General features: G+C 46.1%; 1 protein-coding gene across 1 annotated transcript in view; it reads right to left on the minus strand.

The window, feature by feature from the left end:
• The window catches only part of LOC136653484 (integrin alpha-X-like), a 45,375-nt gene extending 20,737 nt beyond the window's left edge, over positions 1-24,638 (minus strand). The window contains exons 1-10 of the mRNA XM_066630382.1: positions 24,416-24,638; positions 17,304-17,418; positions 16,704-16,816; positions 13,748-13,812; positions 11,523-11,637; positions 7,615-7,745; positions 6,160-6,305; positions 2,596-2,749; positions 1,784-1,937; positions 134-207 (exon numbers count right to left, since the gene is read on the minus strand). Of these exons, the coding sequence (XP_066486479.1) occupies positions 134-207; positions 1,784-1,937; positions 2,596-2,749; positions 6,160-6,305; positions 7,615-7,745; positions 11,523-11,637; positions 13,748-13,812; positions 16,704-16,816; positions 17,304-17,418; positions 24,416-24,449 (1,101 nt within the window). The 5' untranslated portion in view covers positions 24,450-24,638. The remainder of the gene's footprint in view (positions 1-133; positions 208-1,783; positions 1,938-2,595; positions 2,750-6,159; positions 6,306-7,614; positions 7,746-11,522; positions 11,638-13,747; positions 13,813-16,703; positions 16,817-17,303; positions 17,419-24,415) is intronic.
• Between the last annotated feature and the right edge of the window lie 253 nt (positions 24,639-24,891).

The raw sequence follows: 24,891 nt of genomic DNA on the forward strand, positions 1-24,891 counted from the left end.
ACGTAAATCTAACCATTCATTCATTCACTGCATCACCCTGGCCCTCTGCATGTCCAAAACTAGCTTGTATCCAGGGTTACAAGACATATCAACCTACAGAAGAAGAAGGCCACTAGGGGCTGGAGTGACTCACCGGGGTCAGCAAGGCACTGAATCCCTCCTGGGACATCTCCAGCTGGAAGGAGCTGCTGCTTTGGGACTGTGTGCCTGTTGGAAAAGGAGGGAACAGCTGTTCATAGAGTTGCTCAGTTTCCTGAGGCTCAAATTCTGAGATGCAAAGGGAGGAACCTGGGAGTGAAGGGGTGGTGCCTGGTGAGGCAACCTCACATCTCTCTCAAAGGAGTGCAAACTTGTAGTTGGGCTTAGTAACTGCTACTTGGTCAGAGGCTGCAATTTCCAAGCAAGTTTGAGCCCTGGCACTTCTCAGTGAAATACCAGCTCCTTCCTCTTATTGGTAAGCTCCGTTCTCTTGCTCTCCAAGTTGGCTCTTGATGGCTCCTCAGTTTTTTGTTTTTTTGGGGGGGGGGATGGCACCCTGGACTGGAAATTGTAAATTCTGTAGTGGGGGCTCTTCTTTTTTTTAATTGAAGGGTGTGCTTGTACTGAATTCTGTAAATTGGATTAACACACATGGTCTCTTCCAAGCAGAGATGTGTGAAAGCTGCTCCTTTAGTTATGTGCAATCATCCACTTAACTGTCTCACTTACTTGGGGTTACCCAGTGTCTAGGATATCCTTGCATTGAGGTGCGATTCCAGTGCCTTTAATGGGATTACAATATCCAGGGAAACCCTATTTGATCTGATCTAAGGTTTGTCTGATTCAGCATCCTGCTTCCCGTAGTGGCTATCCAGATGCTTCCAGAAAGTCCCAAAATGGGACATGCAGGCAAAGAAATCTTTCCTGCTGTTTCTTCACTGAAACTGCTAGTCAGAGACACCTGCACACAGCAGACAACTAGTAGCCCTCAAGTGACCTGTCTTCCATGAATTGGTCCAAGCCAGGGGTGTCCAAACCCTGGCCCTGGGGCCACTTGCAGCCCTCGAGGCCTCACAATGTGGCCCTCAGGGAACCCCAAGTCTCCAATGAGCCTCTGGAGATTTGTTGAAGCCCACACTGGCCCAACACAATTGCTCTCAACGTGAAGGCGACTATTTGACCTCTCACGTGGGCTGTGGGATGAGGGCTCCCTCCACTGCTTGTTGTTTCACGTCTGTGATGCAGTAGTGGCAGCAAAGGAAAGGCCAGTCTTGCTTTGTGCAAGGCCTTTTATAGGCCTTGAGCTATTGCAAGACTTTCATTCATTCATATAAGTTCAGCTTTAATATATTCATTTATGTAAACTTATGTAAATTTATTCAAATTTTAAATGTAAATTAATTCTTTTTTCCCCCTGCCCCTGACACAATGTCAGAGAGATGATGTGGCCCTCCTGCCAAAAACTTTGAACACCCCTGGTCTAAGCTCTTCTTACAGCCACCCAAGCTGGATACCATCACCACACTTTGTGGTATCGAATTCCATAGATTAATGAAGGATATTTCCATGTGAAGGATTTCTCTTCTTTGCCCTGAATCATCTGCCAGTCATTTTATTGGATGACCCAGAGTTTTTGCATTTGGGGAGTATGATAAAAAAACTTCTTTCTCTCCAGTTCCTCCACACCATATGCCGTTTTACACGTGACTATCATATCTCCCCTTATCTGTATATGCATCCAAATATGGGCGCTGACTGATGTTTTTAATGGAATGTGCATCTAATGGGGCATTGGATTTGATACCTTCAATGGCAAAAATCTTGTCCTGAAGTTGGTTCTGAATATCATTCAGGGCATCAAAGTTGTCCACGGAGAAAACGTGGTCTGAGGCAGGTGCAGAGGCAATAGCGTTGAGCTCCCTTCTGCCAGAGGTGCCCTGGTCAAAAGCTCTTCCAACCTTTGCAACAAGCCAGGGAAGGGACAAAGAAGAGAATGAAATGTGTTGCTAGAGGCAATTAACCAGATGATGCATGCCACGTATTATCCCATTCTGTGTATATTTGAATGAAATGAAGAGAAATAGGTTTTCAACCCAAAATTAGAAGTGTTCTTTGGAAAACAGTCCCAATAATTGTTTTTTTTTTAAAAAACCAACTTCAATTTTTTTGCCCAATTAAATGTATAGTTAAAATAAGCCAGTGATCATCACCACATCCTGTTACAATGAATTCTGTAACCTGATAATGTACCCTGTGTTGTTTTTTGTTCTACTGTAAAATCATTTGAATGACAAAATGTGAGAATCAGGGGAAATCCCATTATTCACTTTGCCTACACACAGGCTCAACCTAGTGTTTGCTGACTGATGGGGGCGGGGGAGTATGGCACGGTCTGCTCCTGTGTCTTTAGCCACAGCTTGATCTTCTTAAATGGACAAGTGAAGTATCTCACAACATTAAGATAGACATCTTCACCTGCTCATCTCTAGAAATCAGAGGCAGAGGAGCAATTAAAAATTGGACTACTCTTTTCCAACCTCATGATCCTTTCTCTTCTGGTTCAAATCCTGTTCCTTCCTGGTCATGCTTCGAGGATTCCTTTGTTCATTTCCTCACCCCAATGGCAAAGCGGATGATGCCAGCTGCCTCAATCTCTGGTATCACATCGCTATACTCCAGGCGGTCTCCCTGTTTTTCTCCATCTGTTATCACAATGAGTATTTTAGAGGCTTCATTGCGGGATCCTTTTTGTGGGAGGAAGAGCTCACGCCTGGAAAAAATGTGATGGAGAAACATTTTTTTAAATTATTCAGTGTATTTAGTATTTAAGTATTCAACAAAGCATACACAATTAGAAATAAGGAAGGAAAAAAGTGAAATTCCCTTTTCGAGCCATCTAAGCTAATGAGTTTTACTACTGGGGGTGGCCCAACTAAACAGTTGCCTTATATTGCCCCAACTCACTGCTGCCATCTTCACCAGGGTGCACACACTCATGCATAAGCACCCCAAGAGCCCCTTATGTACGCTCATTGCTGAAAACAGGAAGGGACCGGGAAGGAAGGAGTGCTTCGCTCACCCTCCCTTCACTCTTTCATTTAAATTAGGGGAAGAGAGGAAGATGAAATATGGTAGGAATGAGAATGCTGAGCTAGAGCATTGGAGAGTGGGAGCCTAACACATGGGTGGGTAAAGAGGGGCAGCATCTGGCCTCTTGCCTCAGGGATTAGAAGATTTTGGGCCAACCCTGTCCTTAAGCTTGTTCATGTCTTGGAATCATTGAGGGCATGGTGGGACAGGATCCTGGGCCTTCGTGGAGGGAAGAACTTTCCTGGTTCCTGTGCGTTCCCCGACAGCCTCAAGGTGAGATTATGTCCTCTCTGCTCTTCCAGTTCCAAGATACTGCAAATGTTTTTGCGGCATCACTAAGAGTTTAAATCTGAGGAATTCCAGAAACCTCCAGTAAAATTTTACAAACAGCTGCATCTTGCCCTGCCATCCTGTTCAATGCCACAATCCTAGGAGCTTCCAGTCTCTCCTGTCCCTGAGAGAAACATGACTGTTTAGGTTACAGGAGTCGTGCCTCTGGCCCCTGGCTTTCCCACAACAACAATTGTCAAATCAATCAGAGCTCTACACTAAATGAGGAACAGGTCCCATGAACAGTCAAAGGCACCTGGACACACTTTTCCTAAGGTCTGACACAAAAGAAAACAGCCATCTTCACCCTAGAACAGGGGTGTCCAAAGTTTTTGGCTGGAGGGCCACATCATCTCTCTGACTCTGTGTCAAGGGCTGGGGGGGGGAGAATTAATTTACATTTAAAATTTGAATAAATTTGCAGAAGTTTAATAATAATATATAATAATATACAGTATTTATATACCGCCTTTCTTGGTCTTTATTCAAGACTTTATTCAAGGCGGTTTACATAAATGACTATATTAAAGATGAACTTATATGAATGAATGAAGGTCTTGCAATAGCTCAAGGCCTAGAAAAGGCCTTGCACAAAGTCAGGCTGGCCTTTCCTTTGCTGTCTTTGCTGCATCACAGACATGAAACAGCAAGCAGTGGAGGGAGCCCTCATCCCACAGCTCACGCGAGAGGTCAAACAGTCGCCCTCACGCTGAGAGCAGTTGCGTCGGGCCATTGTGAGCTTCAACAAATCTCTGGAGGGCCAGAGGCTCATTGGAGACTTGGGGCTCCCTGAGGGCCGCATTGAAAAGCCTCGAGGGCTGCATGTGGCCCCAGGGCTGGGGTTTGGGCACCCCTGCCCTAGAAGATTAGGGAAGGGTTACTTGAACCCATCAAGGACTATCTCCTGACAACAGGATGAGCAAATTCCACAAAAGAGTCCATTTAAGTCCTATGACTGAAACACTTGGAAAGGCCTGGTCATAGAACCCTAAACTGTGCATTCTCCTTCCTTGGCAACTTGTTGTGTCTCAGCTGTCTTCTAGCCTCACAGCGCCTGTTCTACTTCACATTCCTGAGGTGCCATTGCAACAGGGTACAGAGAGGCATCCTTAGCTGCACAGTCCTTTCTAGCTAAACTATCTTCCCATTTCAACCATCTTTGCAACCCATTGGTGAGGTGGTCTCGCATTCCACACCTTCGTTTGTCTACGCTTCTCTGTTCCTGAACCCTTGGGAACACAGGATGTCTGTGTTCAATTCCTCTGTGTGTAAGGTGAATTTAGGACTCTCTCTGTCTCTCCTCTCATTGGAGAGAGGTTGTGGCCAATATGGAGGCCAATTACAATTTTTAATTATGGGGGCTGGGAAGATCAGTCTCTGGCTTCCCAACATATGGCTCAAAAGTCCTGGGATGCCCAGTAGTGTAGAAGTGCTCCTGTTTGAGGAACTATATTGTCAATTAAGAAAAATAGTAGAGTGAGAGACAGTAGCCCTTCCTTCTCAGGTGAGAGAAGTGCTTTACAGTCTGCCAAAGGGGTCCACACCTTACCTATAGCTGCTGTTCCAGGCTACAGTACTCTCTATGGTAAATTCCTGTGCCAGGGGCTGTCTCATGCCTTCTCTGGGATCCTGACTTTCTTCCCCCTCTTTCCTAAGATTCCCTCCCTGTCCTGCTTTCCCTTCAATTTCTTGTTTTTTTCCCTTTCTTAACCCCTTGGCCCCTTTATGTAAGCAGAACATTTCACACAATGCTAATGTCTCTCACCGACCCCACCTCACATCCCTCTGACCTCCCAGTCCTCTTTTCCCACTTTCCCTTCCCTTTAATGGTGCAGCATCTTCACAATTTAACCATCTACAACAGAAGGAACTTAATCATCTACAACAGGGCTGACCCGCCCATGAGGCTGGATGCAGTTACTTTCTGGTGGGTTGGGAAAGATGGCATAGTGACAGACATACCCCAGACTCTGCCCATGCTTATTTCACCCCATGTTCCGAGATCCTCTTCTTAGAGCAGAACAAGTGAACAAGAAGAGGATTGGGGCAGCAACAACAGTCTGTATCTTCCTCCAGTCTGCTGCCATGAGCGAAGCATTACAGCAGCAAAGTTGGAGGAGGAAGCAGGGGGCTGCTGCAGTTCTGTTCTAACCATTCCCCTTCAGGAGACTATGCAAAAGGGTATTGCTATGCTGCCCCCTCCTTGCCCACTTGCTCTCTTCTTCAGGGAGGCTGGTTGAGCATTCAAGGAGCACAAGAAAAGTTCCCAGACGCTACCCCCCCCCCCCATTTTGAAGAAGTAGTCATTGTGCCAGAAGCGGGCAACACAATCAAGACAGAGGAAAGTGGGGATGTGTATATGTGCTCCAGGATCCATTCCAAGATCCATTGCCTCTCTGCTTGCCTGGCCACTCCCCAAAACAGCTTGTGAGTATGTTGGAACAGGAGGGCTTCCATTCCCAGTATGCTGTGCCTAGCCGGCTTTGAAGAAGCAGCCAGGTGGGCAAGGAGACAGCTGCAGTGGCCAGGGTGAATGCACTAACGCGTGTACCAAATGAAACATTTAAAGGTGGGGGGAATCTAGGTACCACTTTGGGTACCACCTCAAATTAGGCCAGGTCTGCTTTTGACATCACCTCTCCCTTCTTCTTGCATTGGTCTCATGCTGCCAGTAATGACTATGAAACAGAGGAAACATGCTAAGATTGTTGCTATATTTGCATCACATGTTGAATCAGGTAAACAAAGAGGAGATCTTACCCCACTTTCTGAATATATGTAGCTGTCCGAGTGCCCCCCTTCAGCTGTGAGACGCCTCTGATAAGATCATCAGGATCTGAGCTTTGCTGGTATTGAAGGAAGTCAAAGTGTTCTTTATATCTGCTTGAATACTGGGCCAAGGCGAACTAAAACCGGAAGAGAATTGGACAGAAAAATTAAAAGGGAGGGCAGCATCTGGGGGTGTAGTGAAGGGGGAACGCAGTCTCAGATGCCCAGAGGTCTTGGGCTGGCCCTGCTTTCACCATCCTTTATTAGTTTCATTCCTCAATTTCTTCCTGAGAATCTAGATGACATTTGTTTAGTTGGTGTTCTTTTTCTCCTTCCGGGTGACCTCCCACTTTTTAAACTTCCATGTTTTTTTAAGCTCTCACCATAGTGCAATCATTTGAAGTCTTAACTGACATCGCGCAACAGAACCATCTGCTTCAGGGTGTGGTTTGTGACAGTGTATGTGGCAATAGGAAACCTCACTCTGCATGACCTGCCCAACCCTCTGTTATTGAGGTTGTCTTAGTCATCATGGCTGTGCACATCTTCCAGGCTCAGAGGCAGTGTGCCTCTCAGTCTGAATACCAATGGCAATGGAGCAGCAGTGGGAGAGGGGCACGCCTTCATCTCCTGCCTGTGGCTTCCTGGAGGCATCCAGTGGACCACTGGATGCTGGACTAGATGAACCTTTGGTCTGATCCAGCAAAACTCTTTTTGGATGGCAACATTTCCTTTTTTAGTATAGGACGAGGGGTTGGTCAATAGATCACTTACAGTTCACCTTTTCTTTGCAGATGCAAGTTGTGGGAGATTAAAGGGGCAATATCAAATACTGTATGGGGAATTAATAGAGAGAAGATCAACTGTAGCAAATGATGGAAGAACTGTAGGGGTTTGAGGCAGGCATGCCCCAGAGAGGGGCCTCAGACTTGCTCAGGGGGAGAGGGTTAAGGCACCCTGGTCCTCCTCCCTAGTGTGGCTTGTTTGCTCTGGGTCTTGGGCAGGAGCTGTTGACTGCACAACCTCCTGCCTCACCTCTCTTTCTGCTCTGCCCATCATCACCGTCCTCCCGCCTCTTATGGGGCTTCCTGCTTCCTCTTGCCCCTCCCATTCCTGCCTGAGGGGTTGAAAAAGTACACCTTCTGGCAGCTGCTGACCTTAGGCATCCTTGGCCCCGCCCCTGGTGTCCACTGACCCAGTATGGGGCCCTGGCTGCTGGTCTCTGCCTTCTGGGACCCCTGCCCTGGTAAGCTGGGGTCCCTGGGGAGAGGGGGAACCCCGACAAGAACATTTCATAAGGGACACCAAAGGGTCTTAGTATGGAAGCTGTACTTTAACTGTAAATAAGAGGTAGAAGATTCTGAATTCTGATTGTGTTACAGCTCTCTAATAAAATGTCAACCCACCTTCTGCTCCATAACCCATAACCGATCATCCCAACATTACCTGGGCACTGGTGTGTCGGAACTTCTTCATTATTTTTGAAATAAATGTCTTCATCTCCGTGAATTGAAAATGTTCAATGCTCCCTGACCCATCTATAAGAAGAACTATGTCGGTGGCCCGTATGGTGCATTCTAGGAGATGAAAAAACAGGTTTGTTTTTTTAAGGAGCTACAGATACATAATCAAGATCATTTAATGCAAACCTTTCACCATACAAGCCTGCCTGAGCTCTTTGCTTGGCCCTGCAAATGGTCTATCACCATGTGGTTGGAATGGCCCCCTTTCGCCTTTAGGAGCCTGTTAAGACAACATCTTTATTACAGGAGGCTTTGGGAGCTTGAGCTGCTTTCCTGTTTTGTTGCTTCCATTTTGTGTTGTTTCATGTTTTATTATTATTTGCAGTTATGGTCAAAGCACAAGATGAGTCTTCCCTCTTTGAAGGACAGTGAGTGGAAACGAAAGGCTGCATGTGAGCTGGAAGAATCTGGAAGAAGCGGAGGGCGTTAGGAGTTGATCTGGGAAAGACTGAAATGGAACCGAGAAGATGACCTGGCAGCTAAGCAGCTACAGACATGCTTAGAAGACACATGTAACTGACACTGATTGCAGGACCATGTGCTACTTAACTCTGTCCTATGCACAAACCTGTATACAGGTAGGTGCCATTTAACGATGGGGATACGTTCTCTGATCCCCATTGTTATGCGATTAGGTCATTAAGTGAACATTCAGTCCAATGTATTGCCTTTGCTGTGTAAGCAGACACTCCCTGCCAGACACTTGCTGGCTGCACAGACTATTGGAGATAGATTGCCCCTTCTTTGCATTAAGAGCCTCTTTGTTGTGTAAACAGACACTCTGCTGCAGGATATGGAAGATGTGATTGCCTCATTAAGAGCATCTTTATTGTGCTTTGACCACCATCGTATATGCAGTCTATCATTAAGCGAACCGTTGTTAAGCAGCAGACACCTGTATTTGCAAATGAAGCAAAATGACAAAGACACAGTGAGTCTCCAATGATCTCTCCTCAAAAGGAAGCCTGAACCCAGGTAATGCTATGCCCAAAAACTTCCTGACACCTGAGGTGGCATGCCAAATGCTGCCCCCCTTATGTGATGATGTGCCAGCCTCTGCCTCTCCTCTAGCTCAGCACTCTCCTGTGCTCCACATTTCTTCCTTTTGTCCCCCTTTTTCTTTTTAAATTCCAGAAGGTGGAAGTAGAAAAAATGGAAGTAGAAGGTTGAGCAGTTGAGGCAGAGATGGGCAACCCCTACCATTCTACTGCCTGAGGCAGCCTCTTCAGTTGGCCTCATGGATATGCCGGCCCAGCTATGCCCCTAAATTTTCTCACTGCGTCGGACCAAGGCAGCAAAAAAGTGCACTTTTATCAACTTTTTTCAAGGATTCTATGCGTGCTTATGTGGAAGTAACACCATTGAACTCAGTAGGATTTCGTTTTCCAACATATATACTTACAAAAGTGAAAAATCGGATAGTTCAGTGTGGCTTGCTTAGGAAAACTACCATATTTTTCGCTCCATAAGATGCACTTTTCCCCCCCAAAAAAGTGGGGGGAAAAGTGTGTGCATCTTATGGAGCGAATACTGGGGGCAAGGTCCGCACCGGGGGCAAGGGCCTCATTTGCACAGGTGCCACAGGGGGAGGGCAGGCGGAGAGCAAAGGGGGCAAGGTCCGCACCGGGGGGGCAAGGTCCTCATTTGCACAGGCGCCACAGGGGGAGGGCAGGCTTACTTTAAAAGTAAGTTTTCCTCCTCTAAAAACTAGGTGTGTCTTGTGGTCAGGTGCATCTTATGGAGCGAAAAATACGGTAACTGATGGATTGTGTCCTATAGGGGGGGATTGTCTGCCTCACTTATAGTAGCTAGAAGTTGATTTCTACCTTTCATGAAGCTGTTAAAGAAATGTAAGAAGGTGATACAGGAGGCCAAGAGAGACTATGAGGAACGCATTGGCCAGCAGCATTAAGGGGAATAATAAAAGCTTCTTCAAATATGTTAGAAGCAGGAAACCTGGCAGAGAAGCAGTTGGCCCCCTCGTTGGTGAGGGAGGGAAAGGGGAAATAAAGAGACTTGGAGATGGCAGAGAAATTAAATGATTTCTTTGCATCTGTCTTCATGGCAGAATATCTTGGGCAGATACCACTGCCTGAACGGCCCCACCCCCTTACCAAGGAATTGTCAGATAGAGGTTAAAAGAGATGTTTCAGACTTAATTGACAAATTAAAGATCAATGTTGCCTAACGTCTGTTCCAGGTAAGATGGTGGAATGCCTCATCAAAGATAGAATCTCCATAGATGAACAAGCCTTGCTGAGGGAGAATCAGCATGGCTTCTGTAAGGGTAAGTCTTGCCTCACGAACCTTATAGAATTCTTTGAAAAGGTCAACAGGCATGTGGATGCGGGAGAACCCGTGGACATTATATATCTGGACTTTTCAAAAGGTGTTCGACACGGTCCCTCACCAAAGGCTACTGAAAAAAACTCCATAGTCAAGGAATTAGAGGGCAGGTCCTCTCATGAATTGGGAACTGGTTGAAGACCAGGAAACAGAGAGTGGTGCTTTTCAACCTGTACATAAATGACCTGGAGACAGGGTTGATCAGCGAGGTGGCTAAGTCTGCAGACGACACCAAACTTTTCTGGGTAGTGAAGACCAGAAGCTATTGTGAGGAGCTCCAGAAAGATCTCTCCAAACTGGCAGAATGGGCAGCAAAATGGCATATTTCTTTCAATAAGTAAGTGTAAAGTCATGCACATTGGGGCAAAAAATCAAAACTTCGCATATAGGCTGATGGGTTCTGAGCTGTCTGTGACAGATCAGGAGAGAGATCTTGGGGTGGTGGTGGACTACTCGATGAAAGTGTCTACCCAATGTGCGGTGGCAGTGAAGGAGGCCAACTCTATGCTTGAGATCATTAGGAAAGGTATTGAGAACAAACTGCTAATATTATAATGCCATTGTACAAATTGATGGTAAGGCCACACCTGGAGTATTGTGTCCAGTTCTGGTCACCACATCTCAAAAAGGACGTAGTGGAAGTGGAAAAGGTGCAAAAGAGAGTGACTGAAATGATTACTGGGTGGGGCACCTTCCTTACGAGGAAAGGCTACAGCATCTGGGCCTCTTCAGCCTAGAAAAAAGGCGCCTGAGGGGGAACATGATTGAGACATACAAAATTATACACAGGAAGGATAGAGTGGATAGAAAGATGCTCTTTACAATCTTACATAATACCAGAACCAGGGGACATCCACTAAAATCGAGTGTTGGGTTAGGACAGACAAAAGAAAATATTTCTTTACTCAGCTTGTGGTTGATCTGTGGAACTTCTTGCCTCAGAATGTGGTGCTGGCATCTGGCCTAGATGCCTTTAAAAGGGGATTGCACAAATTTCTGGAGGAAAAATTCATCACGGGTTACAAGCTATGATGTGTAAGCTATGATGTGTATGTGCAACCTCCTGATTTTAGAAATGGGCTTTGTCAGAACGCTAGATGGAAGGGAGGGCACCACGATGCAGGTCTCTTGTTATCTGGTGTGCTCCCTGGGCATTTGGTGGGCTGCTGTGAGATACAGGAAGCTGAACTAGATGGGCCTATGGCCTGATCCAGTGGGGCTGTTCTTGTTCTTAAGGCAGAGAAACAGGGTCAGGAAATACAGTAGGTACAGAGTAATTCTATAATGCTAAGTGAAACAGACACTTTTCCAAAAGAAAGCAGAGAATATAAATATACCCTTGGTATCCTTGTCCCCATTTCCTTCCTCAGTCCCCAGAAGATCAGCACAGTGTATTCCTTGACCCCAGTATACTCCCTCTGCTGCCACCCATAGGTGGTCCCTGTCTTGGTATTGCTTAATTCCTTCCTTGTATGTTGGTCTTACTTGGCAATGACTTAGGAAAGTGTTGTATTTGCCTCAGGTCTTGGTCCAGGAGAAAGCAGTAGCCCTTGATGTACATGTTTGTCCCACAGGCCTGCTGCACTGTGGGGCCGCAGACCTGGAGAACCAAGGGGAGAGTAATTAGCAACATTCAGGCAGAAGGGATTGTTATCAGTGCCCCCCCCAGGTGCTGAGGTTAAAACTTATCCAGAAGCAACATCCACTTGACCTAAAAGTCTTGTGCACTAAAGAAGCATTCTCTCTGTGCTCATAGTCACTCTCTTGCTAAATTAAAGCTTATGTTTAGAAAAGATGATTTGTTATCCAGGCTCAGGTAACTTTCGGGTTAATGTATTGTACATGGGGGGGGGGGGCTGCCTTTGAAAAACATCTGGAAACAGCAACAAATGAGGCTATCACAAATGTACTACATCACAAATGTACTACAAAAGTGTTTTTAAGAAACCTTCACTGGCTGTCAATTTGTTTCCAGACTCCACTCACACTACTGGTTTTGGCCTAAACCCCATGAGCCTAACCAGGGTATTTAAAAGGCCATCCTTTCTCAAATGAATCTGCCCCTCAACTAAGCACTTCAGTGGCCTTTCTCTGCCTGTCCCCACGTTTGGCTTCCGATGCCTTTTGTGTTGCAGCATCCCAATCATGGAACTCTTCCCCAGTTGATACCCCTGGTATTATTTTTCAGGTGCCACACAAAGTCTGGTTTCTCATGCTTTTAAAGCAGTGGTTCTCACACATTTAGCATTGGGAACCACTTTTTTAGAATGAGAATCTGTCTGGACCCACTAGAAATGGTGTCATGACCAGAAGTAACATCATCAAGCAGGAAAATTTTTTAACAATCTTAGGCTGTAATCCTACTCACACTTACCCAGGGGTAAATCCCATTTACTATCATCGTTAAAAGAATATACATAGTGGCTTGTTAAAAGTTCAGGCCTGTAACATTTCCCCAAATGCAGTCGCAGGGTAGCATCAAGTCTAATATATTAAAAATAAAACATTGAAATGAATGGGGACCCACCTGAAATTGGCTCACAACCCACCTAGTGGGTCCCGACCCACAGTTTGAGGAACACTGTTTTAAAGGCTTTGATATTTGATAATGTTTTATATATTTATTAATATATGAATTACAGGTTGCTTCTTTCCTAGATTCTTATATACTTGCTTGTTTTGTTTTTCTGGTTACCGTTTGCTTATTTTCATTGCGTTTAATGTTTTATTGTTATGAGGCCTTAAGGCAGTGGTGTTCAAACTGGGGCGTCGCAATGCCCCAGCCTGAAGTCCCTGGCCTCTGCCCCCTTAAGGTGCAGGGGCAGCGAGGAGGAAGGGGGGAGGCAGTGACACGATCCCCGAATCACATCACTAAGCGGGGCTGCAGGAACTGGGATGCACTCACCAGGCCCTGCAGCAGCCTCCTGGGAGTGTGGGGAGCTCTGCGCAAACGTCTGCAGGGCTCCCCAGTCTTCCAAAAGTGAAAGTGGAGGGATTGCGCTCCACTTTCGGTTTTGCAGAGATGAAGCGCAGTCACTCCACTTTCACTTTTATCGACCTGGGGAGCTCTGCAGATGCTTGCACAGGGCTCTCTGCACCCCAGGGAGGCTGCTGCAGGGACTGGTGAGTGCGTCCCAGTCCCTGCAGCCCCGTTTAGCCATGCGATCCTGGGAAACGTGTCGCTGCCTCCTCACTGCCTCCCCCCTGCCCCCACCAAGACTTACTGTGGTTCAAACTCTCCATGAGAGTTTGAAAACCACTGCCTTAAGGGCTTTTCTTCCCCCCCCCCTTTTTTAAGCAAAAGGTTGGATATACAGTCTATAAACAATAACCAATAAATAAATAAGGCTTTCTGGAGTTGATGCTTCCTAAATGAAGCCCTGGTCCTTGTGAGAAAAGAGAGGGATCACAAAGTTGAGTATGCAGGGTGCTCATAATGTCCTCCTGCAATAGCATGCCATTGGTACTGCAGCCAAAGCTTTCTCACCCTGTTGTCACCTTCTTTCCCCATAAGCTGTCAGGTTGCCAAGGCTACAGCGGGCCTCTTCTTTGGAAGTTAAGAGAACAGTTGGCTAAACCTCAACTGGGGTGTAGGTTTGGAATAACTGACAGCCCTAACTTAGTGGTGCCAAGGTGATCTCCAAGTAGGAGTCTGAGGGACTGAGAAGCAGCAGTGTCTCCAACAAGGACTACCTGCGGGCATTGCTTACCAGCAACTGGGAGTTGTAGGCAGAGACAGACAAACCAAGAGACATATTTATGGCATCGTTGGGTCCTGCAAGAAGTAACACACACTGAGAAGGCAGTATCCATACAGCATGCTTGGTTCTTTAAAGGTTTTCATAGACATCATTTCAGTAATCCTCCTGGCAGAGGAGAGGTTCAGGCAGACATTTTGCTTCAGATTCATATTAGAGAAAGAGCCAGCAAAGAGCCTGTAAAGAATTATTCAAAACAACACCACGACACCCAAACAGACACAGTCTTACCAACCAACAATTCCCATATAGCACATTAAGGGCGCAATCCTAACCCACTTTCCAACACCAACATAAGGGGAATGCAACTCCGAGGTAAAGGAACAAACATTGCCTAACCTTGAGGAGGCCTCTGTGACTGCCCCCCAACTGCAGGATGCAGCACATATCCCACTGGCACAGCTATGCCAGTGCTGGAAATTTGGTTAGGATTGAGCTCTAAGAGGCTTTAACAGTAGTTTGGGATTGAAATGGCCCCGTTTTGCAGACTGCAAAAGTGAGGGGCAATTCTGGCAATGATCGGGGGTGACTGTGGAGAGGGTGTGAGGGAGTAAAATTCACCAGGGCATCTCTTGGTGGCCAGTAGGAGAAGCACTGACACAAAACAGGCAATGGTGGTGAAAATTGACCAAAGGGGTGAATGAATTGCATTCCTCCCTTTTGCACCTCATCTCCCCCATTTGAGTTCTCACTTAAGAATTTTTGGCTTGGCTATGAAAGGCTGAAGTGCCTCTGTCTAAAGCGCTCACTCTGAGGGACAACCTAGAGGAGACAATGGACACAATCCTAACCCCTTATGTCAGTACTTTCCAGCACTGGCATAGCGGTGCCAATGGGACGTGTGCTGCATCCTACTGTTGGGTGTCACTCGCGGAGGCCTCCTCAAAGTAAGGGAATGTTTGCTCCCTTACCTCAGAGCTGCATTGCCCTTATGTCAGTGCTGGAAAGCTCTGAAATAAGGGGTTAGGGTTGCGCCCAATGTCTCTTTTCTCTCTCTTCCTCTCCCCCAGGGTGCCTAGCCTCTCTCTTCTTTCTGACTCTCACTCGCTTCCCTTGCTGGTTCTCACTCCCCACATTGCTTTCTCTCAGCTGTTTTGCACACAGCTGAGTGTTCCAGAATGGAAGCAGGAGAAAAAAAGCTGAGGGAAAGCAGTGCATATGTGGGGGGTGGGAATACAGGCAGGAGAAGCAAGTCCCCCTCATGCCTGAGGCTGGCCAAAATGGCTGCCTCAGGTGGTGAACCCACTGCCTTCAGCTGTTGAGAGGTCTTGGGCCAGTCCTGAGAGGAAACATTTTTGTGCCCCTTTCCACACACTCATGCTGAGCTTTAAATAATCCTCCACTGCTTTCTAGGGAAGCAGTTTTCAACTGGTGTGTCACAGCACACTGGTGTGCCGTGAAAGGTCTGCAGGTGTGCAGTGGGAGTTTGGAGCAGATGTGGGAGTTTGGTGGTTGAAAATGGCTGAAAAGCTCTTCTGGGCTCTGCAGCTCTGTTTCTAGAGCAACTCTCTGTAGTAACAAATTGGGACAGGCAATTCGTTACTACAGACAGTTGCCCTCGAAACAGAGTGGCAGAACCCAGAAGAGTGTCCCCAGAATCAGGAGTGACAAGAGGCAAAGACCGTAGAGGTCACTGTGCTGTGAGATGAAAAATGCTGAAAATTGCTGTTCTGAGGATTCATAAGGGCCTGCCATTGTCTCCTCCAGTTTGTCCCTCAGAGAGAGAGAGTAACTTCTTCAAAAGCTCTGAGTAATGAAACAGGGAGTTCTTCATCTGTTATGCTTCATATGTGTTGTAGGCTAACTCAGAATGCTAGATGCAAGACAGGGTACCAGGATACAGGTATCTTGCCTTGTGTGCTCCCTGAGCATCTGGTGGGCCACTGTGAGATACAGGAAGCTGGACTAGATGGGCCTTTGTCCTGATCCAGTGGGGCTCTTCTTATGTTTTTATGCTCTGGCTTGAAGAGAGACCCTACACTATCTTCTACCCCATCTCTAACCCACAAAATTACTTCATCTCTCTCCCACAGCTAAGAATTGAACCCACAATGTAGGAGTTCTGGTTCCCTGAGCCAGGATGGTGCAGTGGTTCCAGGGTTGGACTTAGCCTGGAAGATTCAGGTTTAAATCTGCATTCAGCCATGAAGCTTCCTAAGTGACCATGGGCCAGTCACTGTCACTCAGCCTAACCTACCTCACAGGGTTGTTGTGAGGACAAAAGGAGGGAAGGACCCATGTACACCACCCCAGAAGGGTGGTATGAAAATGAGATAAATAACTAGACAGAGTCACCTTTGAAGTGGTGGTTCTCTTATATTTAGCATGGTGACAACAACTGTTCTATTCACCCCAGCAGTTTTTGTAGTGGTTCTTTGCTGGTGAATCTCTTTGTTGTGATGGTGGTAGTGGTTGTTTTAAGATTTGGAGCCTTTATGGGAAGGTAACCTTTTTTTCCATTCCTTTCCTATGTAAACCAATTCTTTTCACAAAAAAAGTTATATATAATATATAACATAGATGGGCCTATGGCCTGATCCAGTGGGGCTGTTCTTATGTTCTTATAATGAATAACTATTTTCTTTGCTTTTGTTTTTGCTTTTTGATCATTGTTAAATGGTTAAATAGCTACATAGCTGAAAGAAAACCAGTAAAAACAATCATAAAGAAAAATCTAAATAAATACGTAAGGGCATTCAAACTTGAAAACTACGTTCCATGAGATCTTCAGACTTCTGAATTATTTGCCATTACTAGTGTATGCTCCTGTGCAGTGCAGTTGCAGAATCACAGAACATGCGCAACTTTGGGTGTGTGCTCCAGCGGCAAGCCACGAAGCTCAGCTACCAACCCTTTTCCTTTGTTGCAATCCTACAAGCAAGCCAGCTCTACCCAGCCAAACACTTACTTTGCAAAGTGACCTCCTGGCAGCTGCCTGATTTGCTCTGCGCCTTCCGGCATCTATAGAGTTTTCCTGTTTCGTTCACATCCCCCCTCTGGAGGGGGGCACCAACCAGCACTCTGCAAGAGGGAGAATATATTATGGCTGGCCAACTGTTTATTAGCCATAATGGGTCATTTGATGTCTCCTGAGTGGCGATATCTGGCAATCGGTTCCTTGTGTGGTGTAGATGGCACCAGCCCTCTGGCCAAGGGAGAGGGCGGATGTGTGCCTGTGGGTGTCTGAACTGAGAGTTGGCAAGAGACACCTTGGGACCCAGGGTATTTCTAATGCAGAGCTGCAGCCTAGGACTGCATCCTGTTTGCCTCCACTGGTGCTCTACTTATGTGTTTGCAAGTAAAGCAAGTACTACAAACATGCCTACATTTCCAGTACTCTTGTTCAAAGAGGACCAAACATGAGCAGCATTTCCTCTGGACCTTTTCACTGATTAGGGTAATGAGAAGCATGCAGCAATATAGAGAACTCCTTGTTATGGAGACAGAACAACAAGAGGCAGATGACTTCCTGTCCATGTATAGATCTGAAGCGTCAGTAGGTACATACCCCGCATTTGCTCCTCTTCCAAACTGAACCACACTCTGCCCAAAGCCCTCTGCTGTTTCCTGGAAGATGACTGGTTGTTCTGTATCCACACTGAATCCGTGGCATGGTGTTAGCACTGCAGGGGATCCGTAAACAGACTTCTTATGCAGTGTTACCATAAGTACCCTGGCATATATGTACCAATGATGCCCATGTTCCCCAGTATGTGTATGTTAAGAGACCTGTAATTGTTGGCCATGGGACACCCACCTCCAAACTTTGTGGGTGCTTGTGGGTACTAATCGGGTCTTAGAGCAGTGATTTTCAACTGGCGTGCCATGGAACATTGGTGTGCCACAAAAGGTCTGCAGTTGTGCCGCAGAAGTTTGGAGACCAGCGTTGAAAATCACTGAAAAACTCTTGTGGGTTCTGCAGCTCTGTTTCTAGGACACCTTCTGTAGTAACAAATTGTCTGTTCCTCTTTCCACCACCAGCTGCAAGAGGAACAGGGACAGACGATTTGTTATTATAGACAGTTGCCTTAGAAACAGAGCCGCAGAACCTGGAAGAGTCTCCCAGAAGTTGGATGTGACAAGAGATGAAGACTCTAGAGAGGACCATAGAGGCCAGTGTGCTATGAGAAGATAAACATTGAAAATTGCTTTCCTAGGGCCCAATCCCATCCAACTTTCCAGTGCTGAAACAGCTGTGATGCAGCCCTGAGGTAAGAGAAAAAATGTTCCCTTACCTTGAGGAGGCCTCCCTGACTGCTCCCTCACCGCAGGATGCAGCACACACCCTATTGATATGGCTGCATTGGTGCTGGAAAGTTGGATCGGACTGTTCCCTTAAAGAGATAGTCCTTCTGCCAGGGCACATTGATGGAGTAAAGGCACTTCTCAGGCATTCTTCTTGAATTGGGCAAAAGGGACCCATTGAGAGCCCAATCTTGAGCTCCTATGTGGCTGCCGCCGCATCCTATACTCCCATGGCAGCCACAGACGGCACCTCGGGAGAAGGGGACTTTCATCCCTTTCCCCCGGCTAAAGGGAGCAGCCCTGCAATGTGGCTACTCGATTCACCACCAGTCAAAAGGTTGGCGGTGAGATAAGAGCCTTTGTGTCAGGTGCTGAGTCTGAGGTGAAGGCTCTGGATCCGGTTTGGGCCTCTTCAGACTAGAAAAGAGACGCCTGAGGGGGGACATGATGGAGACATACAAAATTATGCAGGGGATGGACAGAGTGGATAGGGAGATGCTCTTTACACTCTCACATAATACCAGAACCAGGGGACATCCACTAAAATTGAGTGTTGGGCGGGTTAGGACAGACAAAAGAAAATATTTCTTTACTCAGCGTGTGGTCGGTCTGTGGAACTCCTTGCCATAGGATGTGGTGATGGCGTCTAACCTGGATGCCTTTAAAAGGGGATTGGACAAGTTTCTGGAGGAAAAATCCATTATGGGGTACAAGCCATGATGTGTATGCGCAACCTCCTGATTTTAGAAATGGGCTATGTCAGAATGCCAGATGCAAGGGAGGGCACCAGGATGAGGTCTCTTGTTATCTGGTGTGCTCCCTGGGGCATTTGGTGGGCCGCTGTGAGATACAGGAAGCTGGACTAGATGGGCCTATGGCCTGATCCAGTGGGGCTGTTCTTATGTTCACTCCACCAGTCCCACCTCCCTCCTTCCCTGCTCCTTCCCCCTGGCATGCCTCCCCCACCCTCTCCCCGTCTCTCACCTCCCCCCGCCCTCCCCCCACCTTCCCGGATTGCCTCCTCCCCACCCCGCTTTCCTCTCCGCTGCTTGGCGGTCCCCTGGGCTAGCACGGGTGCTCACCCAGCATTAGGACTTGCAAATGTGCCTTATGGGGTGTTTGCAACAGTGTGTGCCGGTGGTAAGCTGGCGCCTTGAGCTCAGGATTGGGCTCTCCGTCCTTGAAGCAAAGCAGTGGAGAGACCATGTATGTTTGGGGAGAGAGACATGTTAGGCAGTGCCTTTGGCCAAGGTTTGGCTCTGTCGGACTTCCATGACTATTCATGCCAAAGGAGAGCAAAGAGACTAAATGGGGCTGTTTGGAAATGGCAGCAAGAAAAAGTGTTGCCAAAAAGGCAACTAGAGTGTGGCAGTGACTAGTCAGCTCCAGTTTCAATTAGCCTGGGTTACAACTAAAAAGACAAACTGTGGGTCAAGAAAAGACCCATCCTTGCGGGTCACGCGAAACACTGACAGGGAAATAGCATAGAGTTGAAGCTGGCGGACTGTGATCAGCATGCTACCATTAAAAACAAACAAAAAAAACGGAAGCAGGAAGAGGTTCCCCTGCCTTGAGTGTGACTGGGGGTGTGACTTGTTAACCAGAAGTTTTAGGAAGAATCTGCTTACTTATCTCCTGTCCTTTGGTTCACTGTGTAGAGCAGCCGAATGGGCCATGTTGCCTAGCAATGGATTTGGTGACATTTGGGGCTGAGACAGCACTTCTGCTAATACAAGCATTTCATATCCATTCAACCAGACCCACAGATTCTGTGGTAATGTGAGATTTGCTATATCAAACAGAGGGTTAACACAGGGTCGGGACAGGGTCAGCCTCAGGACTGGCTCACGCAGCTTTCGCATTAACCAGGCAGCTGCGGCAGATGCAGCCACAGTGAGTCAGATGTTTGTGGTGCTGTGCCCAAAGCATAGCACCAGGAAATAGTTGGCGGAGACATAACGTCACCATCAACTACTTCCAGGCAGTGGCATAGCTAAGGGGGGTGCAGGGGGTAGCAGTTGCACCGGACAACAAGCTATGGGGGGCAACAACTTGAGCTTGACACTAGTGGCCAAAATTGTGAAAACCTTGATATGTAAGAGTAATATGTTATATTATCATATAAGAGTATCATGTTATATATCATTGGAAAGATAATTTAGTGCAGATTGCAATGGAACAAACCAAGTCAAAGTATCTCTTTTCTATCAAAAGTTATAGCCAAATAACCAGAAAATAAAAACACAACTGCATTATGTAACAAACCATAGTTTTTCTTAACTCACAATTGACCAATGAGACTGATTGTTCCAAGAGCGAATTAGGTGTTATTAGTTGTTATTATAATACAGCATGGAACCAATAAGATGTTAATATGGGGTGAGCCTGGGGGGAGGCAGCAGAGTAAGTGGGTGGTGAGCTGCTGGGGGAGGATGCGGATTTTCTCCCATTTTCACTTTTTTATAAGCCCGGTCATGACATCACTTCCAGGGCATCATTTTGAGCTTGGCACCGGGCTACGCGATCATTAGCTATGCCACTGCTTCCAGGAGGCCCATTTCAGGCTAAATAGTCCCAGTGAGGGCAAGCAAGCCCACACTCTGCTCGCCCTGCGGCCCACTCAAGCTGCCTGATGCTGGCTGCAGCAATGGGAGACCCACCCAGTGCAGGGCCTCCCAGAGACAAGACATAGGAGCATTGCTCCAAAGCCGGCCCTGGTGGGGGGGGGGAGTCCAAGAAAACAGAGTAAATTAAGAAGGGGAGACACAAGTTCAAACTTGGCAGAAATACTGTGCTAAAGAGTACTCCTTCCCTTCTGTGCTTCCAGGTTTTTTTGTTTGTTTTAAATTTGAATTTGGCCCTGACTACTGATATTAATATATTTTCTGATTGGCCACAATAGTTGTTGTTTTTTGCTTTTCAGCAGTATTTACAAATGCATACTGAAAGTATCTATAAACAGTTGTCAATACGGGATATATGTATTCATATGCATTCATATACTGTATATGGGAACCTGAAACTGCAACATTGCTTGTCATCAAGGGAATTGCCTGGATGCAAGGCATGATATGGGTCTGGCTTTATCAAAAGCTGCACGACAAATGAACCTTCTGACTTAAGGGACATTGCAGCAGCCTTCTCTTTGATTTTTCTTGTGAGTTTTTTGATGTCTTCAAATTCTGTGAAGCCAACATATTTTTCCCCCCTGTGATTGAAATTGAATGCTGTTTTTGAAGTTTCATTTTCTCCCATATATGTTTGGCACAATTTCAAGAAAATAGCAGATAATAATTGAAATAAAACACTTTGGAGAGGTGTAGGTCCTACATGAGCAATTTAGAATACTCTTGGGGGTGCAAGAGGCGCAAATGGTTCATCTGTCACAGAGCTCTCGCAAGAAAAAAGATGGTGGCACCCTATGCAGGTTATATTTACCATAGTTACCAGGAAGTGGGTGAATGTGAAAGAGGACATGAGACAGCAGTGTGAAGCTATTGCAAAAGATGAACTAGTGTTCAAAGCATCATTATCCAGAAAGCAATTTAGGAAATAACTATATGGTCTTCCTTCCAAGGCTGACCTTTCTAAAATTTTGGTCTGTGTTTCTCATACTGAAATCCCACAGCTAGTATCGGCAATCATTTTCTCAGTGCCATTTCCTTGGAGCTTGGGGCTGACGGTTAGCAACAGGAGAAGGCATAGCAGCAGGAGGGAAAATGACTAGGCCGCATGGAGAGTGAAACGTCCGGCTACACAATCTGAGAGCTGGAGATTGCAAGGCAGAAAAGAGGGTGGAATGCACAGCCTTACTCATAAACTTGTTTGCTTTTGCAGAAATGTAATGCCTACATTGTGCTGTAATGTAAAGCTTCTGTTGGTTTGAGTGATAGCGAGGGACCTGCACGGCTGAATGCAGAACTTTCAAAGAATAACATTACAGGTGTAATTCCCCCTTAGTGTGGGGATGAAAAAGGATGCATTGCTAGTGTTTGCTGTCCGTGCTAGGCGAGCCTTCCTGAAGGTGAACTCCGTTCCTGAAGCCTAATAAGAACAATGCCACTGAGAGGGCATCTCTCCGTCTGTCTTAAACCATTTTGTGGTTACAGGCAAGGGAGGTAGAGCCAGAAAGCTGAGAGGAAGGAGAAGAGCATAGACTGTGCTTGTGAAATTAGTGACCTGTCATCTTGGAGAAAGAGCCCCAAATATTCCACTCTCCAAGGAAAAACAATAAGGAAAAGGATCAGCGCAGAATTAAGGGCGATTTCATCCAAATGACCTCCAAAGCCAGTTTACCAATAATCTCCTTCTGACCTTTCCCAGATGTGCACATTTGAACGTTCTGAGTTCTCAATGGCATGTTTTGTGCCTCAGAATTCAAAACTGCCCATGATTTGCTGGGCAACTTGCTATAAATAAAGAACCTAATAAAGAAATGAATAAATAACATTTGAAAAATACACGAAGTGGTCTGAGCATAGTCAGAGGCAATTCTGCTATTTGTCGCCATTCATGCCACAGGCAATATCTCACAAGTGCCTGTGTCATACTTATACAATGACATTTGATGCAGCAGCTATAAGCAATAGCACTGCATGGGTTATCCAAAGGAAGGGACAAAAGGCAGCACATTCTCAGCTGAGAAATGCAAAAGAAGCCCCTTCTCAAGGAAGGGTGGCAGGTCTAAATACCAAATGGGAAGACAGAAGTTGGTTGTTGGACAAGTCATATGGGCTTCCAGCTACAATTTAGCTTGCAGTCACTATAGGTCCCCTCTTCTTGACCTTGGCCTTGTGATATTCAGCAAATTACACTGTCCAGGGTGCCAATTATTACCAGTGTCTGCAGAACTGGTGGAGTGGTTGATTTCTCCAAAAGTGGGAGGGGGGGAACAGGACAAAATTTTGCCCAAAGGACAATGGACAACAATCTCATGGTGGAGAAGTTTGGCCATAAAATAATATCCAGGGATATAGCTACGTGAATGGGTATAATATATTTTTGTGTACCAGAGGTTATCTACAAAAATAAAACAAACACAACTCCCAAACAATTAAATAATTTTAGTTGATTAATCTTCTGCCTTTAAACTGATTGTTTTAATTTCAGTACACTTATGTATTATTAAGATCTCAATCCAGGGTTGGATTGTTTTATTTCAGATATTAAAGGAAATAGGAGAAACATACAATTCAATAAACAAAAGTTTACCTCTCAGGGCTGGAAGGGAATGGCCCTTTCTTTATCCCTATTTCAGTAATACATCATATTCAAAAAATTAATGTTTAATCCAACAGCCTCCATGACATAGAGTAGCCCCTGCTGATTCATCATCTCAGACTTTTGTTGGCTGCAGTCCTATACATACTTACTGGGAAGTAAGTCCCATTGAACACAGTGGAACTTACCAAGTAAACTTGCATACAGTGCACACTTATGTATGTCTACTTGGAAGTAACCCATATTCAACTCCATAAGACTTTTTCTTTTGCAATTCTGTGTAGGATTGCAGCCCAAGTTACTATGCTAATTAATATTTACACCCCATCTTTCTGTGATAAAAATTAAAGCTTGGAATTAAATGGTGTAGAGGTAAATTTTGAAGGGCAGGAGCTCATCCTATGACACACACACCCACACCCGCATTGCTCCACTGAGTTGCCAGTCTTCTTGGGGCCTTAGACTGCCAGAATTAATGTCCGAGCAGCACAAGTTCCTTTAAAGTGGCAGTGCCACTGTCACATGCTGCAGGGACACTGCCTTAGCATACAGTATTTACTCCTATTGTGTTTGTGGGACTTATCCCCAGATAAATTTGCATAGGATTATAGCCCCATGTAACACACAATACATAATGTCTCTCAAGCTGCTTGAGAAAGACAATGGCCTAGAGAGACATTAATATATGCTCCTATGCAAATTTCTCAGTTTTCCTCCTGATGGGCCTGAATTTTTTTTTTTAAGCCAATGTCCTTTGAACAAAGTTCCAGAAGCAGCACCGAATTGCTCCTGCAGAACAGGAGCATCATTGCTGTTGCTATGGGAGAAGTCCCAGAACTCTGCTTTTCAGGGCATCATTGCTGTTGCTGTGGGAGAAGTCCCAGAACTCTGCTTTTCAGGGCATCATTGCTGTTGCTGTGGGAGAAGTCCCAGAACTCCGCTTTTCCCTCCCCCTTGATTACACCCCTGCTTGCACTTCACATTCTGTAGTAAACATATCCCTGTGCATCCTAAGTGAATGTTCTTTTCACAGGCTAACCATTTCCTGCATTGCACCCCCGAAGTACCACTGCTCTGCTCTGCCATTTTTCATTTCTATGAACAAGGTAACCTCAAAATGCCCCAACCTTTTCCAAAAACCAGGGAGGTACTTACCAGTAGCATAGATGAGCAGTGCCAGGGAGTTCATCTTTGTATGAACCAGAGGCTGGAGGGCAGACCACACATTCCAGAAGAAAACAGTGTTGTTGCTGTGGTGGTGTGTGTGGAACTGATGTCAGGTGGAGCCAGCCGGCCAGTGACCTTTGCAAACCGGGAGTTTGTGAAAGAGCGACCAAAAAGGGAAGCTGAGTCAGGATCAGTAAAGGAAGGTGTGTGGGATGAGTGGTTATGACCGCAACAGGGGCCAAGGCAGATAAACTACTTTGCCAGCAGCATACCATATTGTTTAAAAGCAGAAATGAAACAAGAAACATTCTTTCTTGTATGCTATCTTTATTTTGCAAATTCAAGACATGTGCCCCTGGGTTTCACACTCACCCATACCAGTGGTTGTCATATGCATAAATGAATATATCTGACCAGCAGCATGCAGGCATATCACAAAGAACAGGAGGGTAGATGTTTGGTCA

This window comes from Tiliqua scincoides, chromosome 5, assembly GCF_035046505.1.
Source record: "Tiliqua scincoides isolate rTilSci1 chromosome 5, rTilSci1.hap2, whole genome shotgun sequence".
Lineage (NCBI taxonomy): Eukaryota > Metazoa > Chordata > Lepidosauria > Squamata > Scincidae > Tiliqua > Tiliqua scincoides.